At 45.7% G+C, this 21,550-nt stretch overlaps 1 protein-coding gene across 1 annotated transcript in view; it reads left to right on the forward strand.

Moving 5' to 3' along the window:
* Positions 1-16,831: 16,831 nt before the first annotated feature.
* Positions 16,832-21,550, forward strand: part of MTMR9 (myotubularin related protein 9) — a 288,947-nt gene continuing 284,228 nt past the window's right edge. Inside the window, exon 1 of the mRNA XM_078647565.1 lies at positions 16,832-17,181. Coding sequence (XP_078503691.1) covers positions 17,000-17,181 — 182 coding nt within the window. The 5' untranslated portion in view covers positions 16,832-16,999. The remainder of the gene's footprint in view (positions 17,182-21,550) is intronic.

The following is a 21,550-nucleotide window of genomic DNA, read 5'->3' on the forward strand; positions in this document are numbered from 1 at the left end:
GAACAAAGTTCGACTTTTTCTTAAGTCCTGTGTCCTAATCTGTAGAGTCATTTCTTTGCTTGTCTCTGAAAAAGACCTGGAGTTTCAGTTTCCTTAAAAACTCCTTTAGTTCGCAGCACAGTCTGAATTTGTCTGCATTGGCAGTAGGTACGAAACCCAAACCTTTATTGAGAATTTGGGTTTGGGTTGGTGTCAGTACAGTATTGGATAGATTAACTACTAGGTCTGGTGTTCGCTCGTCGATGGTTCCAGGGGTCCCTTGCTGCGAGTGTGTGGTCCCTCTGTCACTAGAGGTTGCGCCCACTGTAGTTCCTGTCCTGATTTGTTTTTCGCCCGTTGTTGGGTTTTGCCCCTGCCCAATTGGTATCCTTGAAGGATACCAAGTATGAAAAATTGTCAAAAGACCAAAAAGCTTTTTCGCATGAAAAAGTGTATCCATATATCAAAGCGGACTATAAAGTAAGCAACAGGAATCCTGGATACAACACCGACAGTGATGGATCCGACACAGGTTCCAATAGCTCAGGATCTTCATCCAATTACAACTACCCCACAAATAGGAGATCTAGAAAGGGTAGAGGAAATTCGTTTAGACAAAGAGGGTACCCACAACCCCCTCCATGGCCACCATATCAAGGTCCACAGCAATTTGGCCCGCCTCCACCAGGACCCTTCTATTACGGCCCACCGATGTATCCTCAACAGTCTTTCCCAAATTGGGGAAATAACCAAGGAAACTAAAACAACTCAGGTCGCCCCCCTTTTTTAGGCAGGGGCAAAACCCAACAACGGGCGAAAAACAAATCAGGACAGCAACTACAGTGGGCGCAACCTCTAGTGACAGAGGGACCACACACTCGCAGCAAGGGACCCCTGGAACCATCGACGAGCGAACACCAGACCTAGTAGTTAATCTATCCAATACTGTACTGACACCAACCCAAACCCAAATTCTCAATAAAGGTTTGGGTTTCGTACCTACTGCCAATGCAGACAAATTCAGACTGTGCTGCGAACTAAAGGAGTTTTTAAGGAAACTGAAACTCCAGGTCTTTTTCAGAGACAAGCAAAGAAATGACTCTACAGATTCAGACACAGGACTTAAGAAAAAGTCGAACTTTGTTCCACCTTCTGGAAACTTACCAGTCGAGATTCTGGCTTTTGAAAAAGCTGTTATGAAGGAAGTCAAAGAACTAGACCCACGAATAGTCAAAGTGTTCCAAAACACAAGCAATCAGGAATTCCAAGCCATTCAGGAATTATCAAATCTGAGCTCCTTGACAATTAAACCGGCTGACAAGGGAGGAGCTATTGTGTTACAGAATACTGCTGATTACAGAGAAGAGTGCCTTCGTCTTCTAGCAGATCCCAGGAACTACACCATCATAAAAGATGATCCTACTGAACGATTGAGGATATCTATTGCCTACCTCATCGAAGAATATCTGGCAAATGATTGGATAAGTAAAAAAGAAACGGGGTTTCTGGTAAACAGCAAACCAGTCACTCCTTATTTTTACACGATTCCTAAAATCCACAAGCGCCTGATAAAACCACCGGGAAGACCCATAGTCTCGGGCATAGGATCATTTCTTGAGCCGCTTTCCAAATACGCCGATGCCCTCTTAAGACCATTGGTACAAAAAATTGACACCTATTTACGAGACACGAAAGATGTACTCTGCTTACTGAAAGAACAGACCTTCGATCCCACATCAAGCATGCTCATAAGTCTTGATGTGGAGAGCTTATATACTAGCCTTCCCCAAAAGGAAACTCTTGAAATTCTTGTAGAGGTTCTTTTTGATTCCCAATGGGATTACAAAACTCCGAGGCATGTAGTACTGGAATGTTGTCGCTTGGCACTCACCGAGAATTTTTTCCGGTTTGAGGAGACCCTCTACCGCCAACAACACGGGACCAGTAAGGGCAGCACTTTTGCGCCGAGCATAGCAGGACTTTATGTTTACCATCTTGAAAAAACAAAAATACTACACGAGAACAATCCTCATAGACAACATATTACACTGTGGAAACGTTATATCGATGACGTCCTGGTAATATGGAATGGCAACGAAAATGAGGCAGATGCATTTTTCAAATGGCTTAATCAGCAGGACAGGTTCCTTAAATTCACCATTACCCTGAGTATATCTAATCTAGTATTCCTGGATCTTAACATCATGGCAGAGGACGGACGTCTAAGGACCACAACACATTTTAAGGCCACTGCACGAAATTGCCTACTGACTTATGATAGTTTCCATCCGAGACATCTGAGACAGAACCTTCCCTTTGGACAGTTTCTAAGGTTGAGGAGAAACTGTTCCAACAAGGAGGACTATCTATCACAAGCAGATGATCTGAGTAAAAAACTACAGGCAAGAAACTATCCAAATAAGTTAGTAAAAAATGCAAAGAAACGAGCATCTAATAATCACAGGGATGCTCTCCTGGAACCAAAAGTGAAAAATCCTACTGAGAATACAAGACCCATTTGTGTCACGACATTCACCAAAGTATCGGACCAAGTGACGAAAATAGTGAAGAAGCACTGGCCCATCATCAACAGTGGAGAGTTGAACATACCTACCCCAATGTTCAGCCACCGTCGGGCTAGGAACTTACGAGATCATTTGGTCCATACCCGTCCCAGGTTCAACTATGCTCCTGCCAGACAGCAATCTTTGCCCATGGGCCACTACGCGTGTAATAACTGTAGTTATTGTCATCTTACAACCAGTACAAAGAGTGTGGTATTTAACAATGGAACTAAATGGGAATTGAGACAGATGTCAAATTGCAACACTAGTGGAGTAGTGTATATGATCACTTGCACTTGTAATTTACACTACATCGGAATGACCACACGCAAAGTAAGCACAAGAATAGTGGAGCATAGGAGCACCATTAGGTGCAAAAGGACAACTACACGAATGACAAAACATTTCATTGAAATGAATCACACTCCCAACGATATGAGATGGGTAGTATTAGAAACTGTCAAAACCGGAGAAAATCAAGAAAGAATTCTTCACGAGCGCGAACAAAGATGGGTGTTCAAATTACGCACGGACTCCCAAGGTTTGAACGATGATATCCCTTGGGGTGCATTTATATAAACCCTTCACGCGCAATAAAAAACTGTAGCAGAGAACCACAGTCTGTACAGGATCTGAGAAATACCCCTTGACTCAGAACACTGTTCACGAATATTATCTGTACAACCAGAAACTCTCTATCCTGTTACTGACGACTGGATACCTATATGTATTTTTCCAATAAATATATGTTTTTCTTAGAAAATCTATATTCGGAAAACCCTTTATCCTGGTTGAGCCATAGGGTAACTCTATTTGTCTGACACCAAGGCATCGACTGCACTTTGAATACCTCGATATCCATGTATATTAACCTTAGTGTTTTTTACAATAAATCCACCAAGGGTAATCTCCCTGCCATCTGTATTTAACCATCATAGTACCACGAAATTCCTTAATAAACCTATCGGTTTCTGCAGGATGTCCTCGTGACATTTATTGCATTTATTAAAATATTTCTTAATATTTTTTCTCCACAGTATTAAATGATAGGAGGAGAAATAAATACGTAATGACCCAACGAGACCTCATGTGTCCGCTTTTTAATCGCCACAAGGTCATTTCTCGAGAACTCCGAGTAATCACGGCCTTTTTTTCGTTTCTTTATTGAGCACCGGAATTACATCCTCCCAAGATGGCCGCCGCTAAGGTACAGTCTAGCGGTCATGGGCGTTTTTCCCGGAAGTCGCTGAGGTTTACAAAACAGCATACGAACAGTGGCCGGGTAAGATGCGGTCCCGGGCAGGTTCCGAGTAGGTACTTTCGTGCGATTTCACCAGCTAGGAAGTAACTACTTTGTGGGTGTGAAAACGGACGAAGCAGGTCCGAAAAACGGCAAAAGTGTAACGATTAGGAACCTTATAACCAATTGAGTATCAATCTAACAAACAATATGTTTGTCCATCATTTCACAGCAGTGTGTCCCATAAGTGAAATTGACCCCCCCAGCGAGACCATGAAGTGTAATTTTGCACTTTACTAAGTAAATATTGGAGACTTTTTCTTTTCTGTGTACTTATTATATGTTATGTGTGTCTAGTGTCTTGGTCACATTAAGTCCTGTCTTGTTTCTTTGTGTGAATTCACGAACATGCAGCACAAACGTTTTTAGACTAAGTTTGGTAAGCCTGCACGCGCCAATAAGGTGCAAACCATCAACCTAAGCACAGAATGCGAGCGGCATGCAAATATACTATGTGTTCCTTCCCCTAGGGAAGGTATGTTACTAATGATATGCTTTATTTTTCAGCACCATCTATTTATGAGGAACGTATGTATTTCTATTATGAATGCATGCTAAGATTACTATTTTATTGTTGTATATTCACTGTTCCCAGATTTTGGGATATAGGAGTGGCATATACAGGGCTGGTCCCTATATGGTCCCGAAGAAATGCTAGGGGTAGCATGAAACATGTCGACAATACTGTTCACTGAGTCAACCACATTATTGGTTGCCCTACAGTGACATTAACCCCATTTTTAACATACCTGCATAGGAGCTAAATAAACTGGTTAGGCCCACTAAGCACGGTATTTTTAAACTCACACACACCCACTCCACCACTATTTCCTGCACCACACATAGTCATTCACTCTTAAGTGCTCCTGCGTAGTTCGTGAGTCGCAGCACGCCCCTTTTCGTAGAGAACTGGGATGGCCCCAATGATGAAGCATGTCACCGTGGGGCAACCCCGGTGAGTGAGGGGACACTAGAAAGACATTTTTCTTTCTTGAAAGGTACACTGATTCAGTGCAGTCACATACCTACACTAGAGCTAGGTCCAAGGATCCTATAGGTGGGATCCACACTTTTGTCCTTAAAAAGACCACCCCAGGGTCTTCGAGGTGCAGTCCCTCAAAATCTCCTTCAGACCGAGAAAAGGAGAAGAAGGGTCATGCTTCGGGGGTTAAACATACCAAGAAAACTACTTCAGAGCCCTCAAAATCTCCCCCTAAGGTCAAGATTACTGTCAAGAAATCATCCTCCACACCTTCTAAAGAAAAAGTGGAGAAATCTGCATCGTCGACGGGAGCGTCAACGAGGAAAATAATGTCATCAACGAAAAAACCTGAGGTAAAAGCAGTTTCAAGAGCTTTATCGCCGTCGACAGTACCACCGCCGCCGACAGTGTCGACACTGAGACCTAAGACAACGGCGTCGATGACTACGACTACAACCATCGACGACGGCAGTGACGACGGGATCGTCGACGGCAACGACGACGACGGTAACTGCGACGGTAGTGTCGACGACGATGATATCGTCGGCGGTTTCGACGGCGTTCTTGTCGACGGGCTCGTCAACGAGGGGAAAAAAACCAGAAAAGAGGTTTTTGGCCTGGAAAAGGACAATGACACTAGAATTTACCTCTACAAGTAAGGTGTTGACTCTGGTACCATCTTACCTTCTGGAGGAGGAAGATTCGGAAGGGGACGAAGATGATGGCGGTCCTTTTGGTTATGCTATTAGCTCGTCTCAGTTGCAGGTGAAGTACCAAGAGGAGAATTCAGATAAATATGAATGTCAGGAGCGTCCCCAGCAACAATACTGCCAGGAACATCAGGAAGAGATGACGAGTGTGCCATCATCTTTGTTAAAAGATCTACAGTACATGTTAGAGGATTATAGGAGGAGAAATCCTGAACCTGAAGCCTCAAAGGAAATTCCCGAGGCTACGCCTCAACCACGCTCTGTACCAAGTATACCAGTGCGTAGGCGGGAGATCTTACCGGAACCCCTTCCAAGATCTCCACCACCGAGATCTGGTCAAGATCCAGGTACCACAGATGATGACCAGGAAGAAGGAGAGATCATGGACCCTAGCAGAGAGTGGGACGATTATCTCATTCCGTCACCTTCTTCTCCTTCTCCGAAGCCTGTTGATTCTCCACTGGAGGACATTGGTGGTTTTCATAACTTAATGGAGAGAGCCACTAGGAGATTCACACTTACCATGGCAGAGGATAAGGCAGAATGTTTCTTGTATGACTTCAAGGAACCCTATCATAGGACAGTTCGATCCTTACCGATTGTAAGTCATCTTTGGGAGGAAGGCCTGAGGGTGATGGAAGCACCAGCTACAGTGACTCCTGTACTCGCCAGATTGGACAAAAAATATAAGGCGCCTTCAGATGTTCCAGCTTGTCTGTTAGGTCATCCTAAGCCGGACTCAGTTATTAGCCAAGCAGCTCAGTAAAAATCAAGAAATCAGTCAGCTCCTATTACTGCACCTCCGGATAGAGAGGGTGGAAGGCTGGACAATGCGGGGAAGAGATTTTCTTCCATGTCTGCCCTGTTAGTGAGAGCTGCGAATGCCCTGGCCATTCTAGGGAGGTACAATAGGCAAATGTGGTGTGACCTTTTGCCTTACATAGACCATACACCAGAGACGGAGAGACAAGAAGCCAGAAAAATTCTGCAAGAGGGGGAGAGGACTTAGGACGAAGTCATAGATTGTGCTATGGACATAGCGACCACAGCATTCAGATCTCTGGGAGGAGCTGCGGTACTACGCAGACAACGATGGTTGAGGGCAACGGCATTTAGACCTGAGGTCCAGAATAAAATCTTGGACCTACCTTTCAACGGTGAAGATCTATTTGGCAAGCATATAGATGATGCACTGCAGAGTATCAAAAAAGATATGGATACGGCTGAGTCATTGGGAACTCTACAATACAGGAAAAGTTCCTTTTTGAGGCTCTAAAGGTAGAGGTCAATCATCTTACTGGGGAGGATACCAACAGGGTCGATATTCCTCTTACTCCACCTCATCCCAGCCCTACCGTCAGCAGTATACACAGCGCCAGTCAGGAGGTTACACAAAATCTACTCCGAGAGGTAAAGGAGGTCGTCAGAGAAACGACAACATCCGACGACAATGACAACCTTCTAATTCCGGCTACACCGATTCCTCTGAGATCACATGTTCCCCTGGGTGGAAAAATTGCTCATTATTTTCAAAACTGGCAACAGATAATTATGGACCAATGGGTCCTCAGCATTATTCAATTCGGCCACACAGAAACCCCCTTGTACACCGCCGATACATCAGAAGGTCAAGCATTTACATCAGATGCGAGAGGAGATTTGGGCAATGCTCCGAAAGGGAGCAATAGAACCGGTACCGAACTCCCAGAGGGGAAGGGGGTTTTACTCCCGCTTTTTTCTCGTCAAGCAAAAACATCCTTCAATGGTATCCTATTCTAGACCTCAGATCCCTAAACACCTATCTCAAGAAGCAATCTTTCAGGATGGTTTCTCTGCAAGACATCCTTCTACTATTGAACCCAGGAGACCATATTACCACACTAGACCTACAGGATGCGTACTTTCATATCCCCATCCATCCTTCACCCAGGCAGTACCTTCGGTTCATAGTAGCCGGAGAACATTACCAATTCAAGGTACTGCCCTTCGGCCTGAAATCAGCCCCAAAAATGTTTACGAAATGCCTGGCTCCAGTGGCTGCGATTCTAAGGAGACAGAAACACCAAGTATTTCCTTACCTTGACAACTGGCTAGTCAAGGCACCATCAGCAGCATTAGCCCGAGCATAAACAGAGGCTTGCGTGGAGTTGTTTGCCAGGCTAGATCTGACTCTACACGAAGAAAAATCATCCCTCAACCAACGAAAATCATCATTTTTTTGGGGGCAATACTAGATACAGAGAGAAACAAGGCGTTCCCTCCAAAGAAAGACAGCTGAAAATTATTTCTCTCATCCAAGAGTTTACAAAACGAAAGTGTCTTTCAGTACACAAGTACAAGTCATTACTGGGAACAATGTCATCTTGCATTCCCCTCGTACCATACTGCAAGTTAGGATGCGTCCGTTGCAAGAGCAACTAGATCTGCAATGGCATCAAGCGGAGGGATCCTTCAAGGATGTTGTCCAAGTCACGCCAGTCATGGTTCAAGCAGCAGCATGGTGGACCCGAAAATGGAATGTCTTGCAGGGTCTTTCATTCCTTACTATGCCAGCCCCATTGATAGTGACAACAGATGCGTCCCTAGAAGGATGGGGAGCGTTCCTTCAAGACCTTCAAGTCAGCGGTCGCTGGAATTTGCACGAGCAACAACTACACATAAACTTACAAGAACTCAGAGCAGTTCACTTCGCATTGCTAGCTTTCCTGCCAAGGATAAGAGGGTCATCTGTGTTGATAAGAATGGACAACACAACTGCAATGCACTACTTAAACAAGCAGGGAGGAACAAGATCACTCTCCCTCTCTCAGGAAGCCCAGGACATGTAGGAATGGGCGCTACGACACAGGATATCCATAACAGCAGAACATCTTCCAGGGGATCAAAACATCAAGACGGATACTCTCAGCAGGCTCAAGTCTTCCAGCCACGAGTATGGGTTGGACCAAGGGGTCCTGAACAACATTTTTCAAAGATGGGGAGAACCGACAGTAGACCTCTTCGCAACAGCGGAGAAGAGGAAATGCCGGTTTTTCGCAAGCTGGCTTCCCCAGCGGGGATCTTCAGGGAATGCGTTTCCGATGGCATGGTCAGGCGTCTTTGCCTACGCCTTTCCTCCAATTCCCCTGCTGCCGCGAGTGCTTGTGAAGATCAAGAAAGAACCGTGCAGACTAATCCTGATAGCCCCATGGTGGCCCAGACAACACTGGTTCACGTAGCCTCTGCTGCTATCGGAGGTCCATCCGATTTGCCTCCAACCAATACCATCGCTTCTGACAAGGTCCCAGGGACAAGGCTCCATCCGTACCCGAAATCCTTGCGCTTGACGGCCTATCTCCTGAGCACTGTGAATTTCAGCATCTAAACATCTCAAAAGAATGTAAAGACATCCTCTCAAAAGCCAGGGCGGATAATCAATCAATCAATCATGCCATTTGTATAGTGCACTACTCACCCAGGAGGGTCTCAAGGCGCTTGGGGGGAGGGGTATGCTACTGCTCGAACAGCCAGGTCTTGAGTTGTTTCCTGAAGGCGAGATGGTCCTGGGTCAGCCGAAGGTGGATGGGGAGGGAGTTCCAAGTCTTGGCAGCCAGGTAAGAGAAGGATCTTCCTCCGGCGGTGGCTCTTCGGATGCGTGGTACGGCTGCGAGGGCGAGTCTGGTGGACCGTAGCTGGCGGGTGGGCGTGTAGAAGGTCAGGCGGTCGTTGAGGTACTTGGGGCCCAGGTCGTGGATAGACTTGTGTGCGTGGGTGAGGAGCCGGAACGTGATCCTCTTGTCGACGGGGAGCCAGTGCAGGTTCCTCAGGTGGCTGGAGATGTGGCTGCGTCGGGGGACATCCAGGATGAGTCAGGCGGAGGCGTTCTGGATGCGCTGGAGTCTTTTCTGTAGCTTGGCTGTGGTTCCGGCGTAGAGGGCGTTTCCGTAGTCCAGTCGGCTGGTGACGAGTGCCTGGGTGACAGTCTTCCTGGTCTCGGTCGGGATCCAGCGGAAGATCTTGCGAAGCATATGCAGGGTGTTGAAGCACGATGAGGAGACGGCGTTGACTTGTCTGGTCATCGAGAGAGAGGGGTCCAGGATGAAGCCCAGGTTGCGTGCGTGGTCGGTTGGCTTGGGTGCGGTGCCCAGGGCTGGGGGCCACCAGGAGTCATCCCAGGCGGAGGGCGAAGATCCCAGGATGAGGACTTCCGTCTTGTCCGAGTTCAGTTTCAGGCGGCTGTCCTTCATCCACTCGGCGACGTCTTTCATCCCTTCGTTTAGGCAGGTTCTGGCGGTGTCGGGGTCTCTGGTGAGGGAGAGGATCAGCTGGGTGTCGTCGGCGTAAGAGATGATGTTGAGGTTGTGCTGGCGTGCGATGGCTGCAAGAGGTTTCATGTAGATGTTGAAGAGGGTGGGGCTGAGTGAAGATCCTTGCGGGACGCCGCAGATGACTTCGGTGCCCTCGGAGCGAAACGGGGGAAGGCGGACTCTTTGTGTTCTTCCGGCGAGGAACGAGATGATCCACTCCAGTGCCTTCTCTTGGATACCGATGTTGCTGAGGCGCTGGACTAGGGTGCGGTGGCAGACCGTGTCTAACGCAGCGGAGAGGTCCAGGAGGATGAGGGCCACTGTTTCCCCCTTGTCGAGCAGGGTCCGGATGTCGTCGGTGGCTGCGATGAGGGCGGTCTCGGTGCTGTGGTTGGCTCTGAAGCCGGACTGCGAGGGGTCGAGGGATCCGTTCGTCTCGAGGAAGGCGGTCAGCTGTCTGTTGACGATCTTCTCGATGACTTTAGCAGGAAAAGGGAGGAGCGAGATGGGGCGGAAGTTTTTGAGATCGGTAGAGTCCGCTGTAGGTTTCTTCAGGAGGGCGCTGATCTCGGCGTGCTTCCAGCTCTCCGGGAAGGTGGCGGTGTTGAAGGAGGCGTTGATGATGTTCCGGAGTTGGGGTGCGATGGTGGAGTCGGCCTTGTTGAAGACGTGGTGTGGGCAGGGGTCGGTCGGTGATCCGGAGTGGATGGTGTTCATCGTGCGGGCTGTGTCTTCGGTGGTCACCGTGGTCCAGGTGCGAAGGGTGGCGGTGGGGGGCATTGGTTCGACGGTTGGGTGCGTGGGTGGGGCGCCGAAGCTGTTGTGGATGTCGGCGATCTTGCGGTGGAAGAACGAGGCGAGGGAGTCGCAGAGGTCTTGTGACGCAGTGATGTCGTTGGTGCCGGTGCTGGGGTTGGAGAACTCCTTGACGATAGTGAAGAGCTCTTTGCTGTCGTGGGCGTTGATAGTATAAACAAAACCTACAGAATGAAATGGAAGAGATTGTGTCTCTGGTGTCAAAGAAGTAACATTCATCCTTTGAATTCGGCACCTCATGAGATTATTCCATACATCTTGCTTTTAGCTAAGTCGGGTTTGGCTCACGCATCTATAAAAGTACATTTAGCTGCAATATCACGCTACAGAAGGACTGCCTCGGGACCATCCTTATGGTCGACAGGAATTGTTAAACAATTCATGAAGGGGTTGTTCAGAGTTCAGAGTTTTTCCTCCAATGAAGCCTCCTCCACCTCTTTGGCGTTTGAACATAGTCCTTTCACAATTAATGAAGCAGCCCTTCGAGCCTATACACAGAGCAGAATTACAGGCTCTCACAATTCAAGACCCTTTTCTGCAATTTAAAGAGGATAGGATGATTCTCAGAACTAATCCGAAATGTATCCCAAAAGTACCAACTGACTTTCATTTGAATGAGTCATTAGTTCTAAAACGTTTCTTTCCACAACCAACAACAGCACCGGAAAGAGTTCTACATTCACTGGACGCCCAGCGATGTCTCAAACTCTATTCGCAAGAGACTAAACACTTTCACAAGTCTTCACAGCTTTTTGTTGCTTTCAGCGCACCCAGGAAGGGCTTCCCTTTATCGAAACGTGGGATTGCCAGATGGATTTCCAGTGCTATAGTATATTGTCACCCAGCTGTTGGAAAACCTCTGAATGTACCAGTTTGTGCTCATTCAACGAGAGCAGTGTCCACCTCCACTGCGTTATTTGCAGGAGTGTCGATCCAGGATATCTGCAGGGCAGCGACCTGGTGTTCTATGCACACCTTCACCAGCACTACTGCTTGGAAGCAGCCGCAGCCGCAGAGACAGATGTGGCGGTGGGAGAGGCGGTGCTGAGAAACATTATCCAATAATTGCATCCCTCCGTCCTTTTTTCTTTGTTACAAATGCCCATTTTTTCTATTTTTATGTTTAGTTACGGTGATTACAATATTGATATGCAGAATTCTAAAATAACTATGTACAGGATGATGCTGTGGTTGAGTGTTAAGTGACTATGAAAAAAAGAAATGTGCTTTACGCTACTGCTCCCTATTCTGATTCAGACATGTGAATCTATGAAAGCTCCAATACTGGAGTAAGAAAACAAGTTACTTACCTGTAACTGTAGTTCTCCAGTATTGGAAGCTTTCATAGATTCACATGCGACCCACCCTCCTCCCCTGAGAGGCTCACCTTGGATTTAGCACGAAGAGTGTTTTTATGCACAAGTGCGCGAAAATCTGAGGAGCAAAAGGTTCTCTCAGGAGGGTTCAAGAGGGTGAGGAGCTCTGATTGGTTCAGGGAAAAGTTTGGTCTCTTTTACATAACAAGGGTTATGGGTTGCAAAAGGGAAATGGGCCTAGGCCTTTTTTCAGTTTGCTATTCTACTAAGCATTGCTTTTTGGGTCTCGCTGGCAATGCATCCGCAAGCGGATGCATGTGTCCAGCTGGAGACGTATAGCGATCAGTCTGGGGGGAAGGAGGACAAGAGGGTGTACGAGCTTTCTTTGCTGGATTCGTGTGCGCGAACGCGCACGTCGCGTCCCGCGCCGTACACATGCGCGCGCAGACAGACACTCGCTCACACACACCCCCCCTCCCCCACAGTCACACACACGCACTCCAAGACACATACACACACACACGCACGCACACACACATACACAGCCCGCCCCCCCCCGCACGCGCGCGCGCACACACATGCTCCCCCCCCCCCAGCAACCCACTCACCGGCTTCCTTCGTGCGGCGGCTCTCCTCAGCTGCAGGGCCCGGCAGCAGGACTCTTCTTCCCTCCTTCGGCACCGGGGCGCAGGGTAGGCTCCTGCCTGCTCCGGTGCTCCAAAAACAATCGCGGCTCTTCCGTGGGAGGTGGGGTAGGCTCCCGCCTTCCTACTTCCTGTTTCCGGTTGTCGCGCCGGCCTGCCTGACTTCCTGGTCGCAGGCCGGCAGAGTGACGAGGATGTTTGATTTGCGGTATTTATTTATTTATGCATTTTTATATAGCGCGGACTTTACCCGAAGGCGGAATTTATTTATTTATGCATTTTTATATAGCGCGGACTTTACCCGAAGGCGGTATTTATTTATTTATGTATTTATGCATTTTTATATAGCGCGGACTTTACCCGAAGGCGTCAGAGCGCTTCACATTAGGAACAGAAATGAAACATAATGAGAACATTACAAAAAAACAGGTTGCAAAAACATACGTTACTTACATAAGGTAATAGTGACAATTGTGAGCAAACAAAATACATGAGGTAGTAAAAACTATGAGCAACCAAAAATACATGAGGTAGTAAAGGTAATAGTGACAATCGTGAGCAAACAAAATACTTGAGTAAAAATTGTGAGCAACCAGAATACATGGGTAGTAAAGGTAATAGTGACAATCGTGAGCAAACAAAATACTTGAGTAAAAATTGTGAGCAACCAAAATACATGAGGTAGTCAAAAGTGCACAAGAGGAAATGAAAGTGACAAGTGTGCAGTTATAAGAGAAAACAGAGTATAATTAGAGGTATAGTCCTGCAATAAGTGCTAGACACTTAGGCTCAGGAACAAGCGTTACATGGGCAAGGTGGCACTTGTGCAAGTATCAAAGGCAAAGACATGTGAGAGGTAGCAGCCGTGTGTTGCAAGGGCAGAGTGGTGTGTGCATGTTACAAAAGGGCACCGAACACCAGTACATGGAAAATACTGCAAAAAGGCAGACCCTCCAATCACAGGCATACACTGGGAAGGCACTTCCATGGTCATGGAAAGTAGAAATTATCAGTAGTGGGAAGTCCTCCTCACAAATAGCAAGAGGACGTGAATTACTTTTGGAGGTGTCTCTGGAGGAGGAGAACTTTGAGGTCCCTTTTGAAGGCCTGGGAGGAGGCGGTGGTCCGGAGCTTTTTTTTGTCCTCTCGCGGTTTGTAAATACAAAACATATTGCATTACAAATGCTATAGGTATCACATTTGCGAAAGTTATAACTATTGGCATTGTAAATGACGAAGCTATTAATTTAGCTATTTAAAAAAAAAAAAACATAAATAAAAACTTTGCCATTTACAATACCAATAGCTCAAACTTTCCTAATGCGAGACCTATTGCATTGCAAATGCTTGTTTATGTACCGGAGACTCCCGTCTTGACGACGGGGAATGATTCAGGCATGTGAATCTATGAAAGCTTCCAATACTGGAGAACTACAGTTACAGGTAAGTATCTTGTTTTCATATGGACATGAAGCAACAGTGACTAAAAAAACCAAAATGCTGGCACGCTGCACTGAATTTAACATTGCCGCCACCCTATAGACCCTTGTAAAAGCAATTGAAGGCTGCGGGCATGTCTGGTGCCGCGACTGAAAAGTGATTACAAAAAGTAGGGGGCCATTCACATGATTAAACCATTAATATATGATTAAATGTTGAATGAATACTATCAATCTGCAATACAGTCACATAACTTACCTTACCCGATAAATAGCGTGTTGAGAGGTTTACCATTGTTAATGACTTGACAGCAAACTATTCTGAATGTTTGTTATACATGTTCAGGTCATGCTGTTGATGGTGCTACTAAATTACCAATTAATTGCTAGGTCTGGAGCAATGTTCCCCAGAGTGCGTTGTGTTGTCATGGCATGTTGTTCTACCAGAACTTGGGGAAAGGCTTCTATTGACGGATTAACATTTTCATTGCCAAGAGTTAGTTTTTGTGTAACATTGTTCGTCTGTATCAATTTAACATGTCTTCTTTGTCTTGAGGTGACCGTGTTTAACTTGGGGGGAAAACCATTTACTTTGAAATGTATATAGTTTTGCAGAGCGGGCACAATGTGACAAAGGTAAACACTACACTGCAAAAGTATGTGCATTAAATATTCTTGCTCGTTCTAGCATGTTAATTGCTCAACCTAACCACCAGTAAAGCATCAAGTCACCACACTGGTGGGTACACATGCCACCTTTGACATGGCATTGGAAACCTCTACAAGAATAAAACATCTGACCCTTACATAACATTAGGCTTGTGCTGCTCTCCAGCGCACACAGATGGGATGTATTTAACTCATTGAAAGAGCCATTTTGTTTGTTTTATCACAAAATCCCATTCAAATGTTATGCACGGGAGATTAAGTCATGTGCCCACAAACACAGGATGTTCAGCCGATACCAAGACTCAAACCTACTTACCCCAGTTTCAAAGTCCGAAGCTGTGCCTGTAATCACATCTCCCAGCTTCATCCTCCGAGCCAAAACCCTTGGGATAGTTTTACAGCCACCACCATATGTTGGTATATATCTCCTTTGAAGCCAAACCAAATACCTGCTAAAGTCAATAAACTGTTTTTTTCTTGCAGTCATGCTGGGAGATACAAACAGTACCACTTAGAATAATTTCAAGATCATTGATAAGAACCCAAAACATTACACTGCCACTTTCCCATCAAATAATTATAAAAGAAGGATGTTGTATTTGTTTAATATCAAATTTACACAGCTAAAGGAAATTGGCACAGCCTATTTCTCTCACATAAGCGAGACCTTTGGGCTCTGCCAATGCTTGTTTCTCTTTTACTTTCTACTAATATTTACAGGACATCTTTTGCTTACTGTCTGAATTCGTAACATTACATATATATTTTAAGGTTTCAATGTACTTTTCATAGTACTGCCTTATGTTGTAACTGCATGATTGTGTTTGTTTTGTAGCATTGTTAATAAAAAATGTACAACAACAAAAAACCTCAGTAACAAAAATTAACGATGAAGTTAGGACTAATTAAAACAGATGACATTATTCAAAGATGTCACAAAAGAACAACGATTATGGTCTGAATTTCACCTGCACACCGTCTGTCCCAAACGTTTTAATTGTGCTCACTGTTTTGGGTCAACCGAAAAAACCCAAATCTATACATACAAATACACAAATTGGGGAGCACAACAATTGAGAAAATATAAGGAGATATTTTTTCAAAACTCGCAAAGTTTATACATTATTTGTAATAGAACATGTGACAGCGAAAAAAAAAATTCTATCAATCGTGTAATAAACTGATTTTTTCATTCGGATTGTTTTTCCATCATCTTTATTCATAAAGTGCTCAAATATTACGATAAAACAAGATGACATGTCCAAGATGAGAACAGCCTACGCATTTCGTCCCTATTCACATGGGACTTCTTCAGGGCTGTTGAACATAAAAACATACATACAGACAATACATTTTAAAAACAATCAAACAAAAACCACTTAACATAAACATAATTTAACCTGAAAGGAGTTGTTATTGCACTCGATTATTTGTATTCCATTGGTTAAATAATGGTCACTCCTTCAGATAATACATAAAAAGACTGACATAAATTCTCTATGTACAAGCTATTTCATTTTTAAAAAAATACAAATTTTATTTGCATTGCACAATTAACCTTAAAAAATGCAAACTACATATGCATATGATAGAAAAAAATGTTGCTGTCATATGTTCTATTACCAATAATGTATAAACTTTGGGAGTTTTGAAAAATAATCTCCTTAGACGTTCTCAATTCTATTGCTATATGTGTTTCTAGACGTGTTCCCAACAAGTGGGTCGTAGAGCAGCCCATTCCAAAATGGTCTCACTATATATTGAATTGAATGAAACTGACAGCACCTAATACCGGCAACAAATGGTGCGAATACCCGTAAACCTGTTGTGAAACATGCACCACGCATACTGTCATTTACAGTGCCATAATTGGAATCGTAATTTGTTGTTGCCTATAGGTAAATAGCACAGATTTTCACCTTATGTTACATTAATTAAAATTCAAATATCCTTTTTTTATTTTACTTAAACATATTAGCAATATTTGAACAATAACAATATTCCAATTAACTAGTGCGATTGAGCGAGTACAAGTATTAGGTGCTTATCTTTTGCGGTAAATAAAGGTGCAGTACCACTCTAAGATGGCTGCCGCTATCTGCCGTATGGGGTTCGGAAGAACGCTAGGGAGCTTGTCCGTCTTCTGTATCTACATGCTGCAGGCTGCAGCTGAATTCTGCCTCTGTGGGTTTGCACTCTGGGTGGCTGGGACATACAGCTACACCGGTTGTGCCCAAACCTGAGCCCCGCAGCCGCTCGGACAGCGCCCGTGCTCGCTGGCTTAGGGGCTCAGGATGGAGTTCGCCGAGTTGATCAAGACCCCCACGGTGGATAACGTGCAGCTGCACCGGCCCTTCCACCCGCCTGTGGAGGGAACCCTGTGCTTGACTGGCCACCACCTCATCCTGTCCTCCCGGCAGGACAAGACCGAGGAGCTGTGGCTGCTACATGCCAACATCGACTCCATAGAGAAGAGGTGAGGATTCTCCCTACCTCATAAACATTGCTTTACTGACCTGTATCTTCGCCACTGTATCCCGGAAATTGCGTTAAGCTACCATACATGGATACGGAAATTATGTCTCAATACCATAACTGTGTACATCTTCCACTCCACTATTGAACTGAAGTTGCATGTATGTGATCGTTTCTTTATTGCCTGTTTACGACCAAGACCCAGTACTGAAATGCAGGTCAAGCCTTTATTCTCCATTGTATAATTTAATATTTCTGAAGGGTGGTATGATATTATGTTCTGTCATAATGATGCTCTACCTTAAAAGAAATGTTGGATACTCCTCCTTAAAAGAATTGCACGTAATGTGTGCAATGTGCTTATCAGGAATGTTATGATTCAGAGTGATGTGGTTGGAGGATATATAGTAGGTGGGCAGAGAGAGCTGTTGATGGTAGGCTGATGACTGGGGCTGAAGTTAATCTTTTTTGAAAATACAGTCAGGTTCCAGCTGTTACTTCTAAAGAAAGGGAAACTATTTCTTCCAGAAAGTAGTCTTACTTCTGGATTGCGATAATGCCCTGCTTCATGGTCTAACAGATTGTTGTACTTGCTGCTCAGCCATTGTGAATGTGGTGTGGAATGTTGGAGCGTGATGATACTGTCGAATGTTGGATGAGTGAGGTTGGCAGTTAGTGTATGCGCTGAGCAGCAGGAAGGCTGCTCCTGGTTGGTCTCTTCATGACATCTTATCTCAATAATTCTACTTATCTAATATACCTTAGAACTGGACTTCATCATTGTTTACATCACAGATTCCACACTGGCACCCATTAGGGGATTCCTAATCACTGCTGCACATCTCGTCTGGGGGCCTGAAGAAATATCTCACATCACCCCTAGCCTGGTGGCTCCCCTTCTCAGCCTTTATCAAAACCACTTCCATCATTTTCGAAGCCATTACAATCAGCACCCCCTCTTAATTTACTGACAAGCTCACCTTCTCTGCTATTTTTTAGCGCACCCACAGCAAGGCCACAATGAGACTACAAACTAAGAATTGTAAAAAAGGCAGCAGGTCTTTGCCATCTTTTATACGTATTTGTAGCGCAAAGGGTGACCCTAGAAGGTATTCTGATTCAGAGCAGGTGTGTGTGACTGAATTTGCCTAAAACGGTGGGGGATTATGGGTAAAACCAGGTCTTCAGCTACTTACAGAAACCCAGAAGAGAGGTAGAACCTCTGATGTTAAGTGGGAGGTTTTTCTACGCTTTATTAGGTATGTAGGAGAAGGCTTCACCTTCACATTTGTTTCAGTGTGTGGGAGTAGGAATCTAGCAGAGTTGGGTTCAGGAATGTTGCGTAGTGCCATGAAGGTGTGAGTGAGGAGTTTGAACTGTGCTTGTTTGTTTATGGGGAGCCAGAGGAGTTCCCTCGGGTGTGATATGTTGTGCATTATGCTTTGGAGGTTAAGGGTGATATGTTGTGCATTATGCTTCGGAGGTTAAGGGTGAGTCTGGCTGCTGTGTTCTGGATGGTTTGACGTCTTCTAGTGAGTTGCTAGCTGATTCTGGCATAGAGGGTGTTCCGGTAGTCCAGCTTTCTCTTGGCGAGGGCGAGTACCATCATGGCGATTCTTGCAATACTTTAGAAATGACCACCAGCTTGATGGTCATTTGTAAAATCAGCCGACAACATCTCTGTTAGGGCGATAGAGTAATTAACTCAGTCGCCCTGGTGGAGAAATGGACGAACTTTAAATCGGCACCTAAGTCTTTGCAGTCTCATGCAGGTAAGTCACACACAGTCTTAGGTGTGCACTGGCTGCCCTGCACCTGAATTGAAACCATGCATTTAAGTTGTAATAATTTGTTTTGTTGCACAACTTGCACTTCATGGTCACCGTATAGCCCTAGATATATGGGGCAGGTTATTTTGCACAAGACTAATAATAAACACACTGCACAGGAGTTTATTCTTCTCCTGCTTACTTACTGAGGGTATGAATGTGTTAATTTTTCTACAAACACTGGCGGAAATCCCCCAGCACAACAGCTATGTGGGTTAATGCACCTGCAGCACCCCTTTTTGTACAATGTGTAGATTACCTTTTTAGAGGGTTTTTTGATGTTCCCGTTAATGGAAACGTGGCTCAGACTTCACCACCAGCCCCAATGGTCACAGCTAGCTTCCAAGGCATGTGTTTTTTTAGCAGTCTATCTTCCCAAACCACTTGTTGGTTAGAAATAAAAGGTGTGAGCTTTTCTGGAGCTTTTTTATACCTAAAGCGTCTGTATAAGTTGATTTATATTCCAGTTGTGAAGTGTGGTGTATTCTTTACTATGACAAATAGGTTTGTTATCAGTGTGTGATAAGTCTATTCTATGTGTGGGGCTGAAGTGCCGCAGAGGTTTGTTTGTGCTGTTGCAGATTTGTGGGCTTCAGTTTCTACGGTACATATTGTACCTTGTCCAGGGCAGCACACATAGGATAGAAAACTGAAATCTGGGACCTTGTGTTCTTAAAGAGCTTTACAAAGCCACCTCCCATCGTTGAAGTTAACGGGTGCAGGACTTTCAGGTTGGTGTGTTTGGTTGTATTGGAGATGTTTACTCCCCTCCCTGTAGATTTATCTAGGCCCTTAACCCTTTCCATGCTGATGACGGAACCGCTCCGTCATCAACTGCGGTTGGGCTGTGCTGATGACGGAGCGGTTCCGTCATGGCCCGGCCACCGCGCCTGCGTGGCGCTGATTTCACGCCTGCGCGTTCTATTGAGCGGGCGGGGCCATGACGGAATCACTCCGTCATGAGCACAGCCCAACCGCTGCTGATGACAGAGCAATTCCGTCATCGGCATGCGGCCGCCTTGCCCCCTTAGCGCTGCGGCGGAATAGCCGCCGCAGCGATGCGGTTAAGAGAATTGCTGCAGCAGGGGTAGGTTAAGGCCACTATTGCTCAGTGGGGAAGAAAAGTAATTAATCGCTCTGCTCTCCGGCTAATATCCAATTTCCAGATTCTGAAACCTAAAGCATCAACATTTTTCATTTTGGCAGATTTCATTCTGGTTATTTCAATCAATCAGTCATTTGTTAAGCGCACTACATACCCGCGGGGGTCTCAAGGCGCTGGGGGCCGCTACTGATCGAACAGCCAGGTCTTTAGTATCCTCCTGAATGTCAGCAGGTCTTGGGTCTGTCGTAGGCTCAGTGGGAGGGTGTTCCATGTCTTGGCGGCGAGGTGGGAGAAGGATCTCCTGCCGGTGGTTGTTCTTCGGATGCGCGGGACGGTGGTGAGCAAGAGGTCGGCGGAGCGTAGCTGGCAGTTGGGGGTGTAGGAGAGCCGTCTGTTGAGGTATGCTGGGCCGGTCTTGTGGAGTGCCTTGTGTACTTGGATGAGGAGCTTGAAGGATATCCTCTTGTTGATGGGGAGCCAGTGCAGGTTTCTCAGGTGGGGGGGTGATGTGGCCGTGTCGTGGTACATCGAGGATCAGTCGTGCCAAGGCGTTTTAGATGCATTGTAGTCGATTGATGAGCTTGGTCTGGGCTCCCGCGTAGAGGGAGTTTCTGTAGTCTAGTCTGCTGCTGACGAGGACCTGGGTGACTGTCTTTCTTGTATCTGTCGGGATCCAGATGTAGATCTTGCGGAGGGTGTTGAAGCAGGAGGAGGAGACAGTGATGACTTGCTTGGGCATTGAGAGAATTGAGTCGAGGGTGATTCCCAGGTTGCGTGCGTGGTCAGTGGGGGTCAGGCTGCCCCCAGTGCCGTTGGCCACCAGGAGTCATCCCAGGCTGACGGGTTGTATTTAAGGGGCTTCAAGATGTGATTTGAGATCGCCAGACACTTTGTCCAGGGGCCTCTGTTATGTGTGAGCCAGGCAGGGCATGCAGAAGGACTTCTACAACGCTCTCTACACCTCCAACCACAGCATCCATGTCTGTGTCCTGCATTCTCTGTCCCTTCACCTTTCCTCTTCCCTACCTTCAGAGACTCCCTTCTCATGAGAGCCTCGCTCTCTGTTGGTGTCCTTGCTGTACCTATTTTGTATCTTAAAGAGGCGTGAAAGGCTGTGTGAGGGTGAGAAGTGTGTGCTTGTGTCTATGCTGCACATCCCTATTGTGTGAGAGACAAACTTACGCCTCTCTAACTACATTGCACATCTTTATGTCAGGTACACTTGCATTTCTACAGCAATCACTCTACCTGTTCTGTGCATGAGAGAACCTTGCATTGCTAAGGCCTGTGCTGTAGATGTTCCTTGTATGAGGAGAATGCACTCATACTTGTGTACCATATAGTTTAGTTAATAAAAAACACATAACTGAAACTGCAAACACATCTGTTTTACCGCCTTTAAAATTATAGCAGCAATGCATGTACTGGAATGTTCC

The sequence above is a fragment of the Lissotriton helveticus genome, chromosome 6 (assembly GCF_964261635.1).
Source record: "Lissotriton helveticus chromosome 6, aLisHel1.1, whole genome shotgun sequence".
Classification (NCBI taxonomy): Eukaryota; Metazoa; Chordata; class Amphibia; order Caudata; family Salamandridae; genus Lissotriton; species Lissotriton helveticus.